General features: G+C 34.0%; 1 protein-coding gene across 1 annotated transcript in view; it reads left to right on the forward strand.

Moving 5' to 3' along the window:
* Positions 1-498: 498 nt before the first annotated feature.
* Positions 499-23,598, forward strand: part of LOC149794875 (ubiquitin-like domain-containing CTD phosphatase 1) — a 35,620-nt gene continuing 12,520 nt past the window's right edge. The window contains exons 1-5 of the mRNA XM_089964525.1: positions 499-704; positions 4,543-4,634; positions 7,047-7,132; positions 9,645-9,760; positions 17,820-17,918. Coding sequence (XP_089820651.1) covers positions 536-704; positions 4,543-4,634; positions 7,047-7,132; positions 9,645-9,760; positions 17,820-17,918 — 562 coding nt within the window. The 5' untranslated portion in view covers positions 499-535. The remainder of the gene's footprint in view (positions 705-4,542; positions 4,635-7,046; positions 7,133-9,644; positions 9,761-17,819; positions 17,919-23,598) is intronic.

The following is a 23,598-nucleotide window of genomic DNA, read 5'->3' on the forward strand; positions in this document are numbered from 1 at the left end:
CAGTAGTTTATATATTATGGCAAATATGGCAGATAGGCAGTTCTACTTTCAACGTACATTTTTCAATTTTCTTTAACTGACGCAAGTTATTTTGTTTTGCAATTTGTGGACAGCTATAACAATATTAATAAATTGAAATAACGCTTCTTCTGTAACTTCATCTCTTTTGTGCTTCATTACTTTTCATCGCAGACCACCCCGATGGCCTACTGGTTAAAGCGTCCGCCTCGGATGCGGGAGGTCGCGGGTCCAAACATCGGCCAAGTCATACCAAAGACTTATAATAAAAATGGTACGAACTCGGAACTGCTACCCGCACAACGCTCAGCATTAAGAGGTTAGTGTTAGGATTGGTTAGCCTGGTATCAGGATAATGTGACTGGGTGGGACATCATGCTACATGATGTTAATTTATAGCATCGCTAAGGTCATTTCATGTTGTCAGAGATTTTGACGTACTTTATTGATAAACCGTCTGAATCAGGGGGTGCTACGATAAAATACAGGAGAAACTACAACATCAACAACAACAACGATGGCGTCGGACGCTGAAGTAGCAGAGTTAACTATTAAATGGAGTGGCCAGGAGTACAAGATAGGTGGTCTCAGTGGAAACAAGACAGTAGCGGACCTAAAGGAAGCAATACAAAAAGAGACAGGAGTGCTTACAGATCGTCAGAAACTTTTAGGCCTGAAATATAAAGGTTATAAGTTACCCACATTCTTAATATGTATAACCAGTTTTCGAGGTTGCATATTTGGTTTAGAAATACGTCTCACTTCTATGATTTATTTCGGATTTTCATACATCCTGTCATGTCCGTAAATGATGAGTAGATGTGTTTTTTAAATATAAAACGGTATCGATGGAGATTGACGAAAGTAAAATACTGCAATGCTTACCATTCGAAATAAGACAATTGTCACCAGAAAATTCAGTTCAAAATAATATTAATTTTGGACACACGGGATACCACCAGCGTGTTTTCATGACTCGCCATATGTCGGCCTATTCTGCGCACAGCTTTGAAAAGATGTTTATCCATCGGGCTATAGAAATGAAATACATTACTTTGGACTGTTTCTGTCAGCAGTTCAGTTGAGTAATTAGGTCAGGTTTATAGCTAATTTTACAAAATTCAACGTTGTTGTTGTTATTGTAGGGTTTAACGCCATTTTTCAGCACACGATAGGCTATACATGGCAGCCATTATTAATGCAATAATGGTGGAGGAAGAACCAGGAGAACCCAGAAATAACCACCGACCCACGAGAAGCTGCTGGCAAGCTTTCTCACGTAACAGTGCCAATAAATGGAAAGAGTTTTAAGCAAACTTAACTGATCTTGTACAACTTTTTAAGTAAAGTTCAACATTTTTAACAACAACAATGAATAGGATGTAATGTGTTTGCAACATCTTGTCTATGGGGAAGAATTACTAAAGAAGTTAGAAACAGACTATGCGCCAGAGAATTTCTTGAGCATGGTGTTATAGCAGCAAGTTGACATTGACTCATTGGCAACCACTAGTTCTTCTTATCTGGAGATTTAGCTACTTCAGGTATGCCCATTAAGCTTCTAAAAGGGGACTGCAAGTTTTGCTGGTGGGACTCCTATTTTTCCCCAAATAGATGTCCTGGACTCCTAGTTTTAAATTTTAGTGAGACCTCTGGATGTAATTAGACTCTTGTAAAGCAAGATGATGGATAAGACTAGTCCTGCAATGTAAGATGCCTCCCCAGATATTTGTTTTTTAGGTTGCTGTCTTGCAGCATAAATAATGGCACTGTGTAGCTTGTTTCAAGTTAGATTAACATCTGGACGAGAGGTCAGATTTTCTGGAATATCTCAAACACTTTGCAGCCTATATTGATGCTTTTCTACAAATTAAAAGTCATTGCTTTAAACAAAATTTCCTTACTTTGATTTCTTTTTTTAAAAATAAATTCAAATTCTCACATTAGCAAAAGGAGCTGTTTTAAAGTTTCATTAACCTACATTTCTTAGCTGGAATGAGATGGAAGCCAGGAATACTGAAAGTGGATAAAGTTGAAGTATGTTTTTAACTGAAATGAATAAAAAAAATATGCAAATATTGAAGAAATTGTTTAGATAACTGCATTTTGTTTAAGATACTTATCAACCTTTCAACTGATTTTGGCATTCCCTGCTTCAATCGGATTCCAGCCAACTGAAATGTAGGTTAATGGCTCTTGAAATCATGTCCATTTGCTTGTGTGAGAATTTGCTTTCGTAATTCAGAATATATCATCCTGACTGTACATTAGAATCCATGTCACTTTGATGAACTCCAAAATGAAAGCATGATCCAGTTGAAATAAAGAATATAAATGAATGTTACTATTCACAGTTTCAGTGTCACACATTTTTTTACCTGAAAACAGAGTAGTAAGTTAAAAGTCAAGAAAATTCTTAACATCATTCCTGATGATGGTTAAGGAGTTTAATCTTTATTAATAATTCTATAAGTTGGCACTGACAGTCCCCAAAAGAGTGGCCCAGAAGTTTATATTTATTAAACTGGTGATAAAAATTCCTATTAGAATTACATATCTGGTGATTGAAGTTTTTATATGGTTTGCCATATTTTGGTCCAAAAGTTATTCTGCTTTTGCAGTGCAACATTTTATAGCTTTAAGAATGACATTAATAATTATAGGTACTACTTCTGCATGTTGACATTGCATTTTCCAGTTTGGATTACAAGCCTAACCCATTTAATTCAGAACTCAATTTTAGGCAAGGCGCATTAGCTAAAATTGTCAAGAAATATCTTCTGAAAGGCGAAAAAAATGTTCTTTCTAAACCTGTATACGTTGAGTGCAAATTGGAACATTTCATCCCTCCTTTACCACCTGACAGCATGTACTAAAATTATAATAAAGCCAGATACATAAGGATTATGGGTTTTACTTTGCATAAATACCAATAATTCCATGCAAAAAGTTAAAATATGAGCACAGGGAATGGAACAAAAGTAGTCCTGTTTTGGAGTCTAGATCAACTATTATTTTCTGAAAGTTGCTTCAGGTTATTCTTCCGTTGCTTGAACATAGCTAAAAATAATAAAATTTGCTTTTAGATGTAACTCATTATCCTGCAGCAAGATTTTTCAGAGAATAATCTAAATTTACTCTCTTGCTTTCTCTGTAGTGTACTGAGCCAATTATTATTTTTTTAAATAACTGTAAATATATTAATATATCCTCAACTTGCCATGCCCTTAACATGACTTGTAACAGTTATTTGTAATACTGTGTGAAACTATTTAATTTGCCATAGAAAGTGTTCAGCTATATCTACTTCATTTATTTTTGTAAAAAGTTTATAAACAATACACATTTTTTGGCAGCTACTAATTTTCCTAGCATGTCAAAATTTGTCTATTTCCAGAAGTATGTCCATGGTTCGTGCCCCTGAAATAAATGCAGTATGACATAAAATTGGAATATGACAAGTAGGCCAGGGTGTAGAAATCAATAAATTTTGATGTTGCTGTATTTTTAATATATGCATCTGTACTAGATTTCTCTCAAATGCATATTAACTGCAATAAAGCACTTGTAAATGATAATGACAAAATATCTAAGATTTAAATACATGCTACAATTCAGATCAAAGAAAACACGATGAAAATGTCTATGTTACTAATGCCATAGCTGTCACAAGTTTGTGGCCTGGAGTGAGTGCTAGCTGTTCAAGTCAGGTATTTTTCACATGTTGGTTTACTTCACCATTTGTTTGCAGGAAATCCACAACAGATAATTTTTTGACAGCAAAGGCAATGCAGATACTTGGTTACTATAACATGCACTTTTTATATCACATTAGGAAAAAATAAATCTAATGGAAAACTATACATTATGAAATTTTTCGTGTAACAGATATGTGATTTCTTATGAAAACTTGCACTTTTCATGATGTCAGTTCCAACATTTTGTGCATTAACTGTCATTTTCAATGATAAAACAAGTGATATATCATAGTTTCATTTACCATTCAGCAGAAAGGGACCAGTTTATTATGTATTTTCTGTTTGAACAAAATAGTATCCACACCAGACACTGTTATAAGTGGGTTCTTGAGTTACCAGGGAGCAAGTTATTGAGGGAGCAGTGTATTAGGATGTCTGCCATTTTGGATGGGCATTACTGATTGTTAGTTTATGCACATGAAGATTTCAGTTTTAAATGACACCATCTTTCTCAGAATATATATCTGTTAAAAAATAAGAAAGCAGTCTACATTTTTATGATGTTCAGTATGTTACCATTTTTATGTGCAGAAATAAATCCATGACCGTGGAACAGTGAGATCACCAGAATTATTAGAAGACTAGTGGACTACATTAAATTTCAATCTCCATGCAAAATGTGTATGGTATTAACTTTTTGTCGATATAAAATGGTAGACAGATTTCATATATCAGAGAATACCCAAGAGTTTGAACGCTTATAGTGACATTTTCAGAATTTCACTGCTAAGACATTGTTACATAACCAGGTGCTTTTTACATTTAGGAAAAGTGCCAGATGATGATGTGAAATTGAGTGAATTGAAGATTAAACCAAGTACAAAAATTATGATGATGGGATCAAAAGAAGACGACATAGTAAGCTTGATCATTTTTCCATTTGTTCTGGCATGAAAAGCATAAAAAAGTGATGCCCAACACATGACAGTATTTAATCATGTATTTTGATACAAATAAAATATTTTATAGTTGCATATTGTAAGCATGTTTTGGTTCAGAGAAAGTGTTTTAAAATAATAGCCCATGGCAGAAGCAGTGCTAATTTTCCAATGAAGCGTTGATAAGTGAATATGTTGCCATGTCATTGTTAATCCTGTGTCTTATCAAACAAGTTGCTTTGTTCTATGAATTGGTCATTTGCTTCCAGTGTTTACTAAGGCCAGTACCAATACTCATTGGTCTATAACTACAAATCTTAATTGAAGTTTTATCTAACACATTCACTCAGAAAACAAGGTCATACACATGCAAGCAGATCGCACACTGTCAAGCCACTGAAGCTACCGCTAGGTAAAACATTTACACACAATCCTAGGTATATGAGTTTTGGTTCCAAATTGAACAGCAGTGTGAGGATAAGGTCTTCATATGTAAAATATTCTCACCCACTTTAATTCATATGGACTTTGGTTGACCATACATATTTGTTGCTCAACTTGGAGTGACCATACTTTTTTTATATGGACTTTGGGTGACCATACTTATTTTATTTGGACTTTGGGTGGCCATGCTTACTTTGTCAGGACTTTGGATGACCATACTTATTTTGTATGGACTTAGTGTAACCATATTTGTTGTATAATCGTAGAATTTACTACCAGTTTTAGATGTCAATTTTTTATTGGAATTGGGGTGGGGTTAATTGATCTTGCGCAAGATAGATCGCTATGCCTACCAAATCACGTGACATGACGCCTTGCTAACCGCTGACAAACATGCAGTATTTGGCAAAGAAATATGTTTCAGCTTAAGTGAAATGTTTATTGAAAATGATTTGTATTTTTGTGAACGATTTAAAATTTCAAAGTTGCATAAATTATACTGCAGTAGACATTATTTATATCTATTGTTAGTATAGTAAAAATGTAAGTATGTTATTTCAGTAAATAAATAAATCAATTTTAAAGCTGTTCAAGAACTTGTTCATTTACAAGGAAATTTGCTTCAAAAGCTTCTAATGTATTTAGTATATAATCTTATCCTTACAAATTTTATCTGGCTTATGTTCATGCTGCCTTGAAAGTAAATGAATTATAAATTAATAACAAAATCGTAAATAATTGCTATTTAGAAGTATACTGTTGTACATAATAATTTTAAAGTTCTACTGTGTTCATCAGATGGAATTTTGATCAGTGATGTCTGTTAATGTAAACATGTAGATGCATGTTTAATATATCGGATGATAATTATCAGAAACCATTGTGTTTGTATTTCTTGATCATTACATTTTTGTATCCCCACCCCTTCTTCAGACCAATGAGAAATTAAAGAGTCACACAGATGTTTGAAAAATTGAGACGATAAATCATTATTTTTGTAACAAGTGAACATCAAAGTGTAAATTTTCAAACTTTAAAATAATGCAGTTTGGGGTTCAGTGCTTTTTATACAAGAAAAATTATATTCATCAAATCCCATAAGTTGGGGTGGGGTTTCCACCCATATTCTAGAAATGTTTGTTTTTACATATATTTTTCAATTTCAGTTCTTTGTTTTACTTCAAGACATTGATGGGACATTCTTTTCTACATACTTTTATGCAAACAAATGTTGTAATTGCCATCATTTGTTTCCATATTCAGCCGATCATACATGCGATCACAAAATAGTCTTTATCCATCAAAGTTTTGTCTGTGTTCCAGGAAAGGAATAAATCTAATTCCTCCATTTAAACGGTCTGGATATTGACAGTCAGAATTATGGGGCTCCTATTCTTTTTACCCTGATCAATCAAGAAATCAACAAATCATTGCAAAAATTGTAAATACCTATCATAAGTCATTGTTGCCACAAGTAGCTTGTTGGAGGAAAATGGCAGATGTAAGCAATGTGTGGAGGTGTGTCATATTTACACTCGCTGATTGGTTAATTGATCAGCATGATTGACAAGTGGTTATAGGTCAGTTTATCCTTTCCTTTGTTCATAACCAGCATATTAAAATATTAACACTAAAGCCTATAAATATAAATTCAGTCTTTATTTTAAATTATTTTATTGCCACTGAAAAAATGAAACACACACATAAATTTTTTTAATTCATGATCAAATACCATCAGATAGTTTTTGTTTATCATTGTGGTACTGTGTTTATTTTGTATTTACAGTGGAACTGCTTCAAAACATTCGGATTTAGCCAAATGTTGGGATCTAGAGTAATTTATATCCAAGTTATTATATAATTCATTTTCTGTAAAGAAATTTGTCGTTAACAAACAAATATAACTGTTCCCTCTGCTACTGTGCATGGTTTGCTTTTTCTTTGACAGAAACAGATGTCTGAACCTATTCCAGATCTTCCAGATGTGATCAATGATTTTGATATAGAAGAAGAGGAAATTTCCATTGAGAACAGGTTACACAATAGGAACAAATCCTGAAACATTATTAAAAACATTGTCTAAATAGTTTTTTCGTGTTTAAATTTAAAGATCTTGCACACTTCATCATTGCATGTGTATATGTGTTCTCATTCATCTGTTTGTATGTGTGTCTACACAGGCATCCTTTTTAAAGTCAGTGAATATCAGATCAACATTTGTTAACATCCTATTACAGAAAATATAAAATTTGTACACAAATTTATTCATTAGACAAGGTCACATTGTAATTTAGTCATTAGATGAGGCCTTATTGTAATTTAATTTGTATATGAAGACATGTTGTTATTCGGCCAGTTGATGAGGTCATGTTGTAATTTAGTGGGTGAGTTTATATTGTAATTCAGTCATTAGATGAGGCCATATTGTTATTTAGTTTGTATATAAAGATACAGTGTTATTTGGCCAGTAGATGGGGTCATGTTGTAATTTAGTGGGTGAGTTTATATTATAATTCAGTCATTAGATGAGGCCATATTGTTATTTAGTTTGTATATAAAGACATGGTGTTATTTGTCCAGTAGATGAGGTCATGTTGTAATTTAGTTAATGTATGAAGACATGTTGTTATTTGGCCAGTGGATGAGGTCATGTTGTAATTTAGTTTGTATATGAAGACATGGTGTTATTAGGCTTGTAGATGAGGTCATGTTGTAATTTAGTTTGTATATGAAGACATGTTGTTATTTGGCCAGTGGATGAGGTCATGTTGTAATTTAGTTAATGTATGAAGACATGTTGTTATTTGGCCAGTGGATGAGGTCATGTTGTAATTTAGTTTGTATATGAAGACATGTTGTTATTTGGCCAGTGGATGAGGTCATGTTGTAATTTAGTTAATGTATGAAGACATGGTGTTATTTGGCCAGTGGATGAGGTCATGTTGTAATTTAGTTAATGTATGAAGACATGGTGTTATTTGGCCAGTGGATGAGGTCATGTTGTAATTTAGATAATGTATGAAGACATGTTGTTATTTGGCCAGTGGATGAGGTCATGTTGTAATTTAGTTAATGTATGAAGACATGTTATTATTTGGCCAGTGGATGAGGTCATGTTGTAATTTAGTTTGTATATGAAGACATGGTGTTATTAGGCTTGTAGATGAGGTCATGTTGTAATTTAGTTAATGTATGAAGACATGTTGTTATTTGGCCAGTGGATGAGGTCATGTTGTAATTTAGTTTGTATATGAAGACATGGTGTTATTAGGCTTGTAGATGAGGTCATGTTGTAATTTAGTTTGTATATGAAGACATGTTGTTATTTGGCCAGTGGATGAGGTCATGTTGTAATTTAGTTAATGTATGAAGACATGTTGTTATTTGGCCAGTGGATGAGGTCATGTTGAAATTTAGTTTGTATATGAAGACATGTTGTTATTTGGCCAGTGGATGAGGTCATGTTGTAATTTAGTTAATGTATGAAGACATGGTGTTATTTGGCCAGTGGATGAGGTCATGTTGTAATTTAGTTAATGTATGAAGACATGGTGTTATTTGGCCAGTGGATGAGGTCATGTTGTAATTTAGTTAATGTATGAAGACATGTTGTTATTTGGCCAGTGGATGAGGTCATGTTGTAATTTAGTTTGTATATGAAGACATGGTGTTATTAGGCTTGTAGATGAGGTCATGTAATTTAGTCATTAGGTTAGGACACCTCTCAGGTGATATTTCATTTTTGTCATTAGTTGAGGTCATATTGTTGTTTAGTAGCTGAGGTCATATTATAATTAATAGCTGAAATTATATTTTAATTTGATCAGTAGATGAGGTCATATTGTTTATTCTTCAGCAATATTATTAGTGCATTTTTTAATGCTACGCAGCATAATAGTACATCATGCAGTGATTGTGTACATTGCTAAGATTTTAATTTAAATATAACAGTTATGTCATTTACTAGTATGTGCATTTGATTTTCTCAAGAAAAGAGAAAAGCATTTTCTGTAACAATTAGATTAACTTAATTGAAAAATTTAAACATGTCCAGTAATTTTCTGTAGCAGTTGTAGCCCTTTAGTGAAATAAAGTTAGGAATTGTCAACACACAAGACAGTCAAAGGAAATTGCCCATTACATGTTGGCAGATAAAAAAAGAAGCTATGTATTTACCCATTTTAATTGTTTGGTTTTACTTTACTTATCAAGTGTACTTGTAACCCTTACAGGTTGGCATCAAAAGTCATGTTGTCACGGAGAGACAAGATGTCTCAACAATGCATATAAAAATGCTTTTTTCAGAAATGAATTGCTGTGCAGGTGCCTATTAAGATTAATGTCATCTGCATAAGAAGGTAATCACTTGTTTCTGTTTTTGTTTATGGGGGAAAAAACTTCAGCAAAATTTGCTCCCTTCTCCTGCTGGAAATTTATGTTTGCATCACAAGTTCATTATAGCACAGATGAGGACTTGGCCAATATTTATGCGAAATAACAAAAAATTTATTTTCATTTTAAAAAAATCATTATTGTCTAATTGCAGGGAGGAATACCTGGCAAAGATAGAGAAGCGAGTACGAGACCTAAAAATAGATATCCTAAATGAGCCACGTATAGGAAAAAAGCTTTTAGTTCTAGATGTAGATTATACCTTATTTGGTAAGAACTGTAATTTCGAATGAATAATGATAGAAAGCACAAAAGTTCCATCATTGATCATAACTGTACTAGGGGGAATACAATGTACTTTTTTTGTCTATAATCCTTGATATTTATTGATTGCTGCTGGCATTCTGTTAAGTAGTTGTAACTGAGGAAAATGACCTAGTACTTCTTTATTGTAATGATGCACATTAGTGCCACAAATACAGTATTAAATGATGTGAAACCAAATTTTGATCGGTTATCATCAGCTCAAAGATGATATCAGATGATGCATAAAGTAGTACGGATAGAACTTACTATAGGGATCCATGTACATTCTTGCTGTATACAGAGAGGTTTATTAGTAAGGAACAACTAATAATTCTGATTGTGGCATCGGTCATAATAACTTTCAACTTTCAAAGTATTCAGTGATGTGAGTGTACAGAATGCAAAATATTGAAACTAGAAATGTGTGGGGGCTGCTTAAGCCAATCTTTGTAATATAAAATATGCTCTGACATTCCGCCCCAACAACTATACAAGTATCGCAAATAGGCATGTAAATGGTCAAAAGCTGATTTTTGACATTACCTAACAGGATGTTGTTAACACATTGAGTTGTGATTTTGTTTATATATTTAAACCTAAATAAAATTCTGATGAAGCTAAAAATTGGCAGTTGGCATCACAGTACTCATCATAATAATGTCATACCTAGTTTTACATTATCACATGACCATCTTCGCTTGTGTTCAGAATTTTGGCATTAAAGGTTTCTTTTTATAAGAGTGCTATTTCATTTTGGGATTTAGCTGCTAAAAAATAAGAAAAACATGGCTTTAATGTAAATGAGCACAATGTCTCATAACATTAATTTTGGTTTTCTGATGCAGCCTTTGATGTCAACATTGAAACTGATCCAATGTAAACCAGGTAAAACACTCCCAGTCCTCCTGGATATATAGAATCTATGCTGGGGTTTGGACCAAGACAAATAATGTAACCCCATGACTGGGATTTCCTTGTCTTGGTTCAAACCCCAACGTAGATTATTTTTCTCACCCAATGTTTTCCTTTAAAGTAAAAAATACGCTTCACTAGTGTAATATAGTACATGACCATTGCATCAAAAGTACACAGCTTATATGCATGAGCAAAGAAAAATAACAACATAAAACTTCTCATAGTAATGAGGTATTGTCACGTTTAATAACAGTAAATAATTAATATTTATTACAATAAAATGTTTCATTTTCATCAGTTCCAATTTTGAGAAGTTTTATTGTAAATAATGAAACGATGCTGGGTGCACATCTCTACCATAGTTATACTTAGTACAAGCTGTCACAAAGAGTAACATGGTGCATTAGATTATTCTTTGGTAATTAGAGATTTGTGTCACTATCATATATAACTTTCCTTTTCTTTGGAGGAGGTGAAACTGTTTGTGACATACTTGTGTTGTCCTTAACATTGTAAAATCAACCCCCTGTAAGAAAGACCCTCCAAATAGGTACTACATTGAAATTTTCTTATGGATTAATGTATTGATGGATAAATGATTCCTTCTGGCTGGTAAGTGCATTATTTGTCATTAATATTGTAGGTATATTTTTCATTCAGCAGGAACACAATGGAGATGCTTTAAAAAATTAGAATAAAGCATATTTGACATAACACATTTCTGGCTGTTACTAAGTTTTCCATTGTTAAGAGAGTTGAGATGCTATGAAGTATATAGGTCTATAGTCTGTGTGCATGGATTAGTGTTTTCTGTCGTAGTTCATTTCACACAGCATTGAGAATTGTATCCTATCTGTAGCACAGTCGATTTTCAGGTCAGCATCATTAAATGTAGCTGACAGTGTATAATTTGTTTCACATAAAGTATTTAAAACTAGCTAGGTAGCTTTAGCTACATTTAATGATGCTGACATGAAAATGTACTGAGCTGGGCATGCATATAGGATAAAATTGACCATACTGTGTGGAATGAACTAGCATAATACGGAAAGGCTCGACATCATGTGCATGTGTCTTTGTCTCTCTCGAAATGTTTTTGTATGGTGTGATCTCAAAGATGGATTGGCCAAAAGTTACTATGTTTTTTATGTATTTGTTGTTGTTGTTTGATTTTAGAACAACTATGTCAGTGGACAGCAACAAGTTTTTTTAAAAAAAAAATAATTCTGAGTGGGTGGACACCTTGACTGAGGCGACTGGTATGAGATGACTAGACTGAGATAAGAAAAATAAGGTTAGCAAAACAGCTAGATTTCTCTGACGCAAGGGTGAGAAAACTTCTTTTGAACATGGAAGGGGATTTCAGTGAAGGTCAACAATACAAATCCAGTATAAAATCTACTGAAATATAACACAACCTGAAATCCATGGAGGGATTAAAGGAGTAAGTTGATAATTTGAAATGAAAGTTTGTATTTGTCAAACTAGCTACATATATCTTTCAAAGCCTACTGTAAAATTTGTTTTAGAATATAGCATGCATTTCATGGTATATTCGTTTTTATTGCAGAAGTTTGTTTAGGAATGTCCTGAAGATAAACACTGTTAATACTATGAAATGCTTTAAATTCATGGAGTTCCAATTTTCATGGTTTTCTTGGGTGAGCCAGACCATGAATTCAAAGTCAAAAAATATCAACCAAACTGATATTCACCTTCCCTTCTCTATATATGCAATAACCTGTTTCTTTGTTTTAATACCATGGCTATCCATAGTGCGGAAAATGTGAAATATGCATTAGGATAAGTACATTAGGGTTGATGTGGTACCTTGAAAAGTATTTGAATTTCGATTCATTCTTAAAAAGTAATTGAAAATCATTTTTACCTTGGAAAATAATTGAAAAAACCTCAGTCCTTAAAATATATAAAATTAATTGACAAACAATGTACAAAAGTTTCTTTTCATACCACTGTGTCATGTAAATGAAATAAAACTGTTTGCTATTGGGTGGTTTACAACATGTGATCAGACAGATATTTATGATTGCACATGGACCTGATTATAGAGAACATTATAAAGTGCACAGATCTTTTCCAATGATCACTCTTCTTCGTTGATTTATTTTCTTCTGCATTGCTACATCTTTGTACTTCAAATCATGGTGAATCAGCTGTTCAAACTCTCGAAACAAAGATAATGAAAAATATGTATAAAAATGGTTGCAGTTGGTTCTTATTTTATGTCCAAGCATCAGATTTTAGGCCTTTGATCTAAAATTAGGAAGTCTGCTGAACGTGTATTATGGACGTTTTCGGTATCGCAATCAAACTTTGGGCATAAATTAGGGCTGTATACCTGTTAACAGAAAGGGTGCTATATACACAAAGTACTTATATCAACGCGTAAATGAAACTGTAAAATTTTGATGAGCGATCATGCGACAGCAGATATAAAAAATTATACATGGCAACATGCGGCATACTTTTGTGGCAGATGATTTTAAGATGCCATGTGAATGCATCATGTTATTCGAGAAATTGATTTTTTCTGCCACTGACAACATGAGGTATGCATAAATTATGCAAACTGTTATGTACGAGGTCAGCCAATGTGTTTTCATGAAGTGTGGGAGAGAAAAGATGGGCTTTGGCAATCATCATAAACTCCTATTGCTACCAGATATTCAGGCAGCTGCATTCATACCCACCAGAGAATAAACACATGTACTTGGCATTGAGAATACGGAAGATTTATCAGGGTATTCTGAATTATAATGTCTCAAGCCTATTGCACAAATATTAGGAAGCCCCTTGTCAGGAAATTACAATGGTCTCACTAATCCTTTAAATGGCCATTGATAAATATCCCTGAAGTGCACTCTGCATTGGGGTCCTTGAAAAAATTGGATAAAGTCCTTGAAAAGTCCTTAAATTTTGTCACACCAAAGGTGTATGAACCCTGTATATGCATGACAAGACACACACAAAAAATTGATTACAATTGAATTTGAATGCAAAATTACATGGAGTCTTTTGTCCCTTGTCTTTATTCATCCATCTAGATGTGGAGCCCTTAAAATCTCAGCTTGACATCTTCCAAATGCTACAGCAGAATTGTTAATGCATTGGAGAAGGCATCAATCAAAATGTTGAAGTTGAACATTCAATTACAGGTTAGACTGTGTCATGTCCCAGCTCAGGACATCATCTACAGAGAAGGCAGCATTCCTGACACACTTAATAAACATTTGGCAAGTATGGTTTTTGATTCACAACATGAACAACCTTAATTCCCTAGTATGGTGATGGATGATCAATGTACAGAAGCTGAACCTTACCCATCTAGGTATGGAACCCATAACAAACTTTAACTTTGCATCTTCCTCCCAAATGGATTGAAAGAAATGTTCATGCACCAGGGAAGGCATCAACCAAAGGCATCAAAGTTGGACCTTCTATAAGAGATTAGGCATCATTACATCCCAGTTCAGGACATCTTCCATGAAGAAGGCATTATTCATGGAAGACACACTACAGAAACCTTCAGCAAGTATAGTCCTTGGTTCACAACATAAATACTCTTACTGCCCTCATTTACAGTTTAGGGGGATTACAAACCTGTGAATCATCCAGTTTTTGTGGAAAACTCTCTGAATCCAACTGTTCTCCTATGCTAAATTTTTTTAATCTTTTCTCAGAAAAAGATCATTTCATCCCCCCAAAACAAAAATCAGGAAAAAAAATTGTAAAAATGATAAAATTTATTTTGTACAAAAAATCAGGAGAAAAATTAATTTTGTTTAAAGAAAAACCATTTGAAACTCCCCAGCAACTAAGTTCTTTAAAAGAATACTAAAGTTGTTACAAAGTTTAATCCTTATGATTGGTTACTTATTCTACAGTGTTTAAAATAAAAGGAAGATTGCGATGAAATTGGAAAGTTAAAAAATAAATTAAAACTTCTTTCCAGGCTTCTTATAGCCTGGAGTTTCCATGCTTGACTCATAGTAGTAATTGATATGTAATGTGTTGCAAGGCATGCAACTCAGGTTTCAGTGTTGCCAGTGTTAGGCGTGATGATTGTCATTGGCATCTCTTGTCACAAAAGTGTTTGATCCTGCTGTTTATTTTTCTTAATTTTATGCCTCAAATTATAATCCTTCCTGAAATAATTTAAATCTTCCAGAATTTTTTTCCAAATCTACCTTGATGAGTATCATAGGGGTGGACAGGGCTGTAGTTAGCAGTTTAGAGTTATCTGTTCTCCATCTAGGTATAGCACTCTTAACATATTAACTTAGTAGTGTCTTTCCCCCCCCCCCATAAAAATAATTGATAGTATAGCTTATGTGTTGGATAGAGCATCAAAGAAGATGTTTAGGTAAGGATGTTTCTTCTAGTTCCTCTGCATACTGTGTGGGGGATGGACATGTTACAATGCCAGATGATGGGTTTGGAGAGCACACTTACTACTGGATTTGCAGTGTTCAGTGGCACATGGATGTTTCAAGATGAGGCCATTCATATCTACCTCATTCTCAATGCCTTCCACATGTAGGTGGAACATACCTCGGTAAAATTGGTCCAGATAATGTTGGATAATTCGACTGTGGTGACGTATGTCTGTGGGGGAGAGACAGTCACTAGGCCTTTGCCTTGTATATACATGTATTATTGAAGAAGCATATTTGGCTGTAGCGTTGGTTTTTACATTGCATGGTCATGTGATCCAAATCTTGTGGCATATATTTTGTTGTCGTAGGTCAATGGATAATATGATAAAAACAACCTGGTTGTGACATGATCATAAAACTACATGGCCAGTCTTGTCTTGCATGAGTTGAAACTGTTGACTAAGACACAACCTTGAAAATTGAAAGAATATTTCATTAAAATGTCTCATCCAACAGCAACGTATGGTTTTCTAATGCAGACTCATACCATCATTGAAATAAGTTCAAGCATAAACCATGTAAAATTCACACAATTGTCCTACATACCTTTTTGAGAAATTGCAGAGGGATTTTGGCAAGTGTAAACTATTAAAAACAAAAGTAATCTTGGAAGGGATTCTTTGTTTCTCTAACCATCTCATTTCCAAGAATTCCTGATTTTGACATCTATTTTAAATTTGCTAAATCATTGAATTTCTTGTGCTGTACTTCCTTCTTCATTGTTGCAATTTGGGCCATAACTTACTTTATGCACACCTTGTAAAAAGACACACTAGACTAAAAATTACAGTAGGGGCTTTAACATTCTTCACATAAACCATGCAAAAATGACACTATACTATACAGTAGAGTCAACAGGGGCAATTAAGATTCTTCACACATACCATATAAAACAGATGCTATACTATATGGTACAGTAGAGGTCATGGGGACTTGTAACATTCTTCACACACACACACACACACACACACACCATGTATAGACATGCACTTCTGTTTAGTACAGCAGAGGCCACTAGGGACCTTTACTGTTTTTCACAGCATACTGTTTTTTATACTGTGTGTTTTCTTATGCTGTGTGTGATGAATGTTACAGACCCATATTATCACCATTTTTGAAAATGGATGGAACTATTGTGTAGCATGCTCTGAATATCTTCCAGTGAAAACAAACAACAGTGATATCACACTGCACTAGTAGAACTTGACTTTCAGACTGGTATACAGTTCATTCTGCAGGACAGACTAAATTGTATGCTAAATGGTGTGCTAGTCAGGACATGAACACACACAGGCACCAATGAAAATCCAGAACACAGAAAAATGAATGAGATTTGAAACGGAAAATTCTAGTCTTGATTTTCTGTGAAAACATTATTGTTAATACCATTTCAGCATTTTTTAAAAAAGTGTTATCAATGCAGACTTTTTTAAAACTTTTGTCTTTATTAGAATATGTAGGTCTGAAACATCCAAAATGCTTAAATTTATTTTGAACGTTCACATTAAAATGAATGTTTCATAAATATCTATTGTCATTTGAATGTACTGTGAATTCATTTATTTTCATAAATATCAATTTGCATAGTGTTGAAGAAGAAGTAAAAATTATCAGTAATTCAGTTGATGAATGTTGCTCTGTCTGGTAATGGCCTTCACAGACAGATTATTGGTTGATAGTCTTTAAAGCAACCAGGACACATGAAAATTGGAACCCAGTGATTCAAATAGTATGTAAAATTTTTTTGAATGTTTATATTGATAGTATTTCATGTTGATACAGAAGTCTTTTAGTAGTAACTTTTTCATGAATTTTTTTAATACCTTTTCTACAGCCTCATTTCTCAGCTGTAGCCAGTTTATCATAATAATCATAGGATGTCTTAGCAAACATGGGACATTGTTGCATTCTAGAAGAGTGTTGAAAGTCTTAAGCAGGTGTAAATGTCTTTTGAGGATTTCTGTTTTTTACTAAGGTATTGCACTTTTATCTTTCCATAGTTAATTTTTTGACTCAGCAAATGTATCAAGAAGGACAATCTTGTAGACCATATTGTCCTCTGAACAAGTAACTTCATATGCATGTATTAATTAGAAAAATATTCATAAAATGCTGTGACCGCTCCGGTGACCATGTGGTTAGAGTGTCTGCCTTGGATGCGGGAGGTCATGGGTTCAATCCCCGGCTGAGTCATACCAAGGACTTATAATAAAAATGGTACTAACAGCTGCCTTGCTTGGCACTCAACATTAAGAGGTTAGTGTTAGGACTGGTCAGCCAGGTGTCAGGATAATGTGAGTCGGTGGAACATCATGCTGCATGTCTGCAGCATGATGCCCCAGTTCTAGACATCACTATAAACTGTCCCACTGCAGACATCGTAGCGATATGACTGAAAAATTGTTAAAGCTATGTTAAACAAATCCAAATCACGCTAACACACACACACACATAAAATTATGTCCATGATGAGGTGCTTGCTGAACTATTTGATTTTCAATGTCAAGGGAAGAAAGAAAACTATAGGTAAATCTCTCTTGACTGCCCCCTTTTTCTCTCATTTGTTCACTTTTTGTTTTATGGCCTCTTGTGACTCCGTTAATTAAACTTCAACCTTTTTGCTTTATGTGTGTATTTTCACCTACTTTCAGATCACAGATCTGTAGCAGAGTCAGCAGGAGAGTTGATGAGACCTTTTCTTCATGAATTTCTTTCAACAGCATATGAGGACTATGATATTGTCATCTGGTGTAAGTGCAAGCATTATTCATTGTCAGATGATGTCATCACTCAGACATTGCTTGGAAGTGTTTGAGACTTTACGATGTAAATGTGTTAAATACTACATAAGTGTATCATACTGACACATCACATTAGGTGATGGTCCCCCTCATGTATTTCCATGCCTTCTGCACTGGGAAAGTTGCCTTATACGACGGGTGACCTTTCCATTGGAGGAGTATATTTGTTAGAAGAAATTGAATGAGTATGAAGTAATAAAGCTGCATTAATGTAAGAACATTTAATATCTTCATTTCAAAAGTTGTATTAATTTTCAAAAGGTTCTTCTCGTCTTAAGAAGATATTTATTTCAAGTGAATATACATTATTAGTCCTTAATTCTTGATAGGGATGTTCTTGACATGAACAGTTCAGAACCATTCCAAAACCTTGTCATTTAATTCTTGGTATAAAAATTGCTTGGCATTCAGAATCATTCTCTTTCCCTTTACTCCGTTTTATGCTACTACAGACATTCTTATTTGTTGCAAAAAAAGTTTTATTTTGAGTCTTTCCAACATAAATTTTTTCTGCAAGAACTCTTTAACTCTCCCTACTGTTGCGCAGAGTGAAATAAGTTTTATTTATTTCTAAAGTAAGAATTTTCCATTTATGTGATGAACTTTTGTAATGACTTAGACTTATTTCTTTTTTATTTTATTATACTGTACTGCAGTTTAACCATGCAGAGAAAACCTTTATAAAGAAGATGAAATGTTTTGTTTATAATGGAAGTGATACATATATATTGTCACATGAGTTTTCCGTCCTCACCTTTACCTGCTTTTGTTCAAGGTTTATTTTCTTTTTTTGTGAACTCCCAAAAGCTATATTTATTCTGTGTTGACTTAGTTATGATCTTAATAGTTACCTTGGGACATAATCATCAAAAAGAACTCAAGAATTGTGTGAAGCCCAATACCATATCATAAAACTGTTGAGCCCATACATGCTAAAATGTATTATAGCTAGCAATTATCAAGGTAACGAAGATCTGACATATGGAAACAGACATTAGATGACAGTCACAGCTGTGAAATTGACCTGGGTGAATGAGAGTACCAGTAAAGTTGTACATAAAGATATGGATGCCATCAACATAACTGTAGACACTGCTTCCATTGCCTGCTTTCTTGAATCCAAATCTTTGCAAGCAGAAAACTCACTCATCCAGAATAAATCTGTCAGTCTGTGCCATCATGGGCTTTTCTCACAGCTACAGTTCTGCTGTTGCCTGCGCTGCCAGAACCAGTACCAAAACACATCATGGCAGAATCCTCCATCATCACTGGCAGTTTTTCCAATACTGGCTAAGGTGATCTTTCCAGAGTAGCAAGTACCAGCCATTGGTACTTGGCATAAGCTGGCCTGAGACCACATCTGCTACATCACAGCCTTGATCTCTGTCTTCAGCTACCGTGACTGGTTACCTTGCTGAATAGACACTGGCCCATTCCCTAAACATAGCATCTGACACATAGTCATGTAAGAACCAGCTCTTTCAGGGATGTTCAGTAAAACCAGAACTGGATTTGGTGAACTGTTGTTTACCCTGGCTAGTACGGCTTTGCATAGAAGTATTGTGTACACAGTGCAGGCACATCTTTGGTCCTAGCTCCATAGCAATTCCATACTTGGTATGGTAACTCACTATATCAGACACTAAGTACTCACCTGGCACTGTTAACAATGCTGGAATAAATGCCTTGAGATTACTATGACCTAACATTGACAGACTCTCAGCTTTTTTCACCATCCCTGACACACTGCTTTGCCAGCTGAATATATACTTCTTGATAAGTCACTTTTCATTATTAAAAAGTCAGTATAAGTAAAATAGGGCATGTGACATGTCTATTTGATGCAGTCAAACTTTCTGCTGTTTTTTAAAGGGACATTTACATTCCAACAATTTTAAGAAGTGGATTATCATGATTCAAACTGTATATTGTTATTTTTAGAAAAATGATTTCAGAATATTACACTATAGCGAGAAAATGTTTTCTTGTGTTCATATCATCTTGAATCAGGGTTCTGACTTTACTGAGAAATGGGAAAAATGTCAAGATAAAGAATAAATTATACCCAAGCCATTTAATTTCAGATGTTTTATACATTCTCTGATCACATTTGCAGATGCTCTGCATTATCTCATATTTAGCACGAAGACAAAAAATTGTCTTTATTGTCTATATTCTGCATATAGAGGAAAGGAAGAAACTATCCCAACCCATCCCCTTACCTTCCCATCACCACCACTAAGTTAATACAGTGGATTATATACCATCCATTGACAGAATTGTTATAGTATTTTTTGATATTCATGTAAATATTTTCACAGCTGTGGACTTCTTTGTTTTTGGTATCATTGGTACTCAGTGTATGTTGTTTATGCACACTGCATGCATTTTCACTTGTTTAAATAACAAGTTTGGTTATTGTTAAATTTAAGCATCTTTGGGTTGTTATTTTCCAATGTTTTTGTCATTCATTTAATTTCAGATAAATAAATATATGATACAAAGTGCAAAGTTTTAAATTGACATGGACACATAATGATGCGTGATCTTCCACTTTTGTTATTGCTAAATGTGAACACTTTCCAATTGTTAATTACCAATATTTGATCAATATTATAATTCCATATTAAACAGTGCCATTGTTATGTGTTAAGAATCAATGAAGACAAGCTTTTTTCATGTCTCTCATGTACAGTGTTCTTTGAGTGGTTTTTGTTATATGCAGTTAGAGTTATTTCCAATTATCATTGTTGTCAATCTTGTCATTTTAGATTACATAACAGTAACATTATGTGCCAACATCAACATAAACACACGTGATATATGTCACTTGTGCAGATTGTTCATCAACTTCTAACTGCATTGTACACCACTCCCTAACTCGCACCCTGATAACTCGCGAACCTACTTATAACGTGGGGTCAGTCATGGATTCCAATTTGTTTATACTAGAAAGTACCAAAAATTTGACCCATTTTTGTTGAACATGAAGAAAATCAGAATCAAATTTGGTATCTGAAACCATAATATATTGCTTGTTTTATCATCAAAAATGGTTGATATGACCTGAAAATTTGAATCAACATTATGAAATGATCAACTTTAATAAGAAATCGTGTATTTTTTTAAAATTTCTTTTCCAACAACGTTCTTGGTACACTGTAAATAACAGTATGCAACAAAATGCTGATCAATAAGATTGTCACTAACGGCTACATGAAGCAGCACTTTAATAAATAAATACCAATTAAATATGTTTTTTATCAAGTGAAATACGTGTTTTAGTTATATCTCTTAGTTCAGTTTAAGTGTAATGACCATAAATACAATATTCAAATGTGAAATATGTCAATCTACCGTGACGGCTATGTCTGTGAGCATTTCTGTAAGAACCTAATTAAGTGCCAATGGTGTTTTGATATCTAATTTGAGTAAGTATTTGTTGTATTGTTGCACTGAATTAAAAGCTGACCTCCTTGTATTATCATGTTAATTACATCTTTGTATCAAAGAAAGGGGGTGGACTAATTGGAAAGTTAAAAGGCATGCAAATCCGATTTGCATAGGCTAATGACCCTGGTCTAGTATCAGGTCAACTCATTTCAAGCAATCACATGGGCACTGCTAAACAAAATTTGAGAGAATATAATATAACATTAACTAAACTTTCTTAAATTAGCATACTCATTCACAAATGTCATCAACAGTAGCAAGACAACCAAGCAAAATGAATACTTGATGACATAACATTTTGTTTCACAGATACACTTTTTTTAATGAAAAGCTAGTTTCAGAGTTTGTAGTTAATTTGTAATTCCTGCATTGACACTTGGAGATTTCCTCATGGATGAGAAGAAGTTTCACTATTATTTGCAATGATATCCTGGAATCATTAGTTTATTATAGAACAATAGAAAAAATTGACTTTCGATGATGACAGTTTGTTTCATGAACTAAATGTTCTGTTTTTTTTTTAAAACAAAAGGAATCTTGTTTGATTGTAAATCTGAATCAATAACTAGTCTGGTTCCCTGCATATTATGCTCCTTGAGTTGCATTCCACAAGAGTAGAGAGTAAGCCTGGAGCATAAGGATCAGGGAACCAGACTACTCAACAGCAACATAAAGCAGTGATGTAAGACACAATATTTTCACATACACATGAAGGTTATTGAAACCAGTTGGAATAATGTTAAGGATCTTTTAGTGGTTGGACATCTTTTAAAATAAAGGTCTTTTTTTAAAATATGTAAAATCAATTTTTTTACGAATAACTTTGTTAGTAATAGTGCTTTATTGACAAATATTCCCAGTGCGATTTTAAAACAAGTATTGAGCCATTAAACAGATTTGTTCACTCTCCCTCCCCCCTCAGCGGTTTTTATCTTTGTCCAGTGAGGATGTTATCATTTCATTTTCTTATGGAGGTCCCTCGATAACATGCTGTTACAAAATGCCTGTTATGGCCTGGCTAGATCACCATAGATTCCAGCATTATTAAGGTGATGTGTTTGGTGCACCATAGTATTTTTGTAAGTGTACTTTTTCCTTGCATCACGTGATGCCTACAATGCATGCATGGCATGTGCGTAATACATGTTACTGTGAACAATTATATATATTACTTGGTGATCTTGATTGGGACAGCCATTAGAGGGAAGCTCTTTGTATGTTTAGCTGTCAGGGCGGGATTGGCATTATGTTTTGCCTAGTTCGAGCCAACAAGTTGGATGAGTTGTATTCTTTTTAGTTGAAATTAATTTTCAGTTTCACCAGATCAGATGTTTTTTCCATATCGGCTCCTGAGGTTAGTGCAGTTGCTACTGGCATAGCATTTGGGAGCAATGGATTTGAGAAAGATACTATCCAAGCCATGGAATGGAAGGAAGAGATGAATTCTCTGGCTTGTAGGACATCTCAAAGGGCTTAGTGTATCAGCAGTATCAGCAGCATAACAGACTGCTCAGGTCTTTCAGCACCTTTGTAATTGCATGAGGTTGTCTACTTCCACTAGATTTGTGGGAATTAAAAACTTTTCTCAAGACCAGTGTTAACCCAACATCATATCTCACTTGAAACTCGAAACTATGTCAAACACATTAGGGGAACATAGACAGACTTTTACCTATTCTAATAAAGTTTTATGATCACATAATAAGTCTTTGAAGTAAAATATATCTTCAGTATTATATACCATATGGGTTCAACCTCCAAGGCTTTTTCATTTATATCCATCGAAAATCATGCAGTCACTCCAGTGGTAAGGGGGCTCTCACCAGTTATTGTGTACTTTTGAGAAAGTGACATATGTAAGGTGAAGTTGTTTGCATTTTAAACATGCATAATGGAGAGAATGTTGGCATACCTCTATGCTACATTAATGTAATGTGGATGATATTCCTTTGGATATTGTACTTTTGGAAATTGTACATGATCTAAGCACACTGCTAACTAAAATGACTGCTCCCTTGTGCTAAAAATCAGCCTGGATTAGTCTAAAGTACACTATCCATAGCAGCTATTAAAATAGGGAAAATGAATTTTTCCAGACTAGACAATACCAGCTTCTAAAAGCGCAATGAATGAATTACCAAATATATAAAATGTAAAAAAAAGTTATTGGCTCTTT

This window comes from Sinohyriopsis cumingii, chromosome 7 (genome assembly GCF_028554795.1).
Source record: "Sinohyriopsis cumingii isolate HCF-2022 chromosome 7, ASM2855479v2, whole genome shotgun sequence".
Classification (NCBI taxonomy): domain Eukaryota; kingdom Metazoa; phylum Mollusca; class Bivalvia; order Unionida; family Unionidae; genus Sinohyriopsis; species Sinohyriopsis cumingii.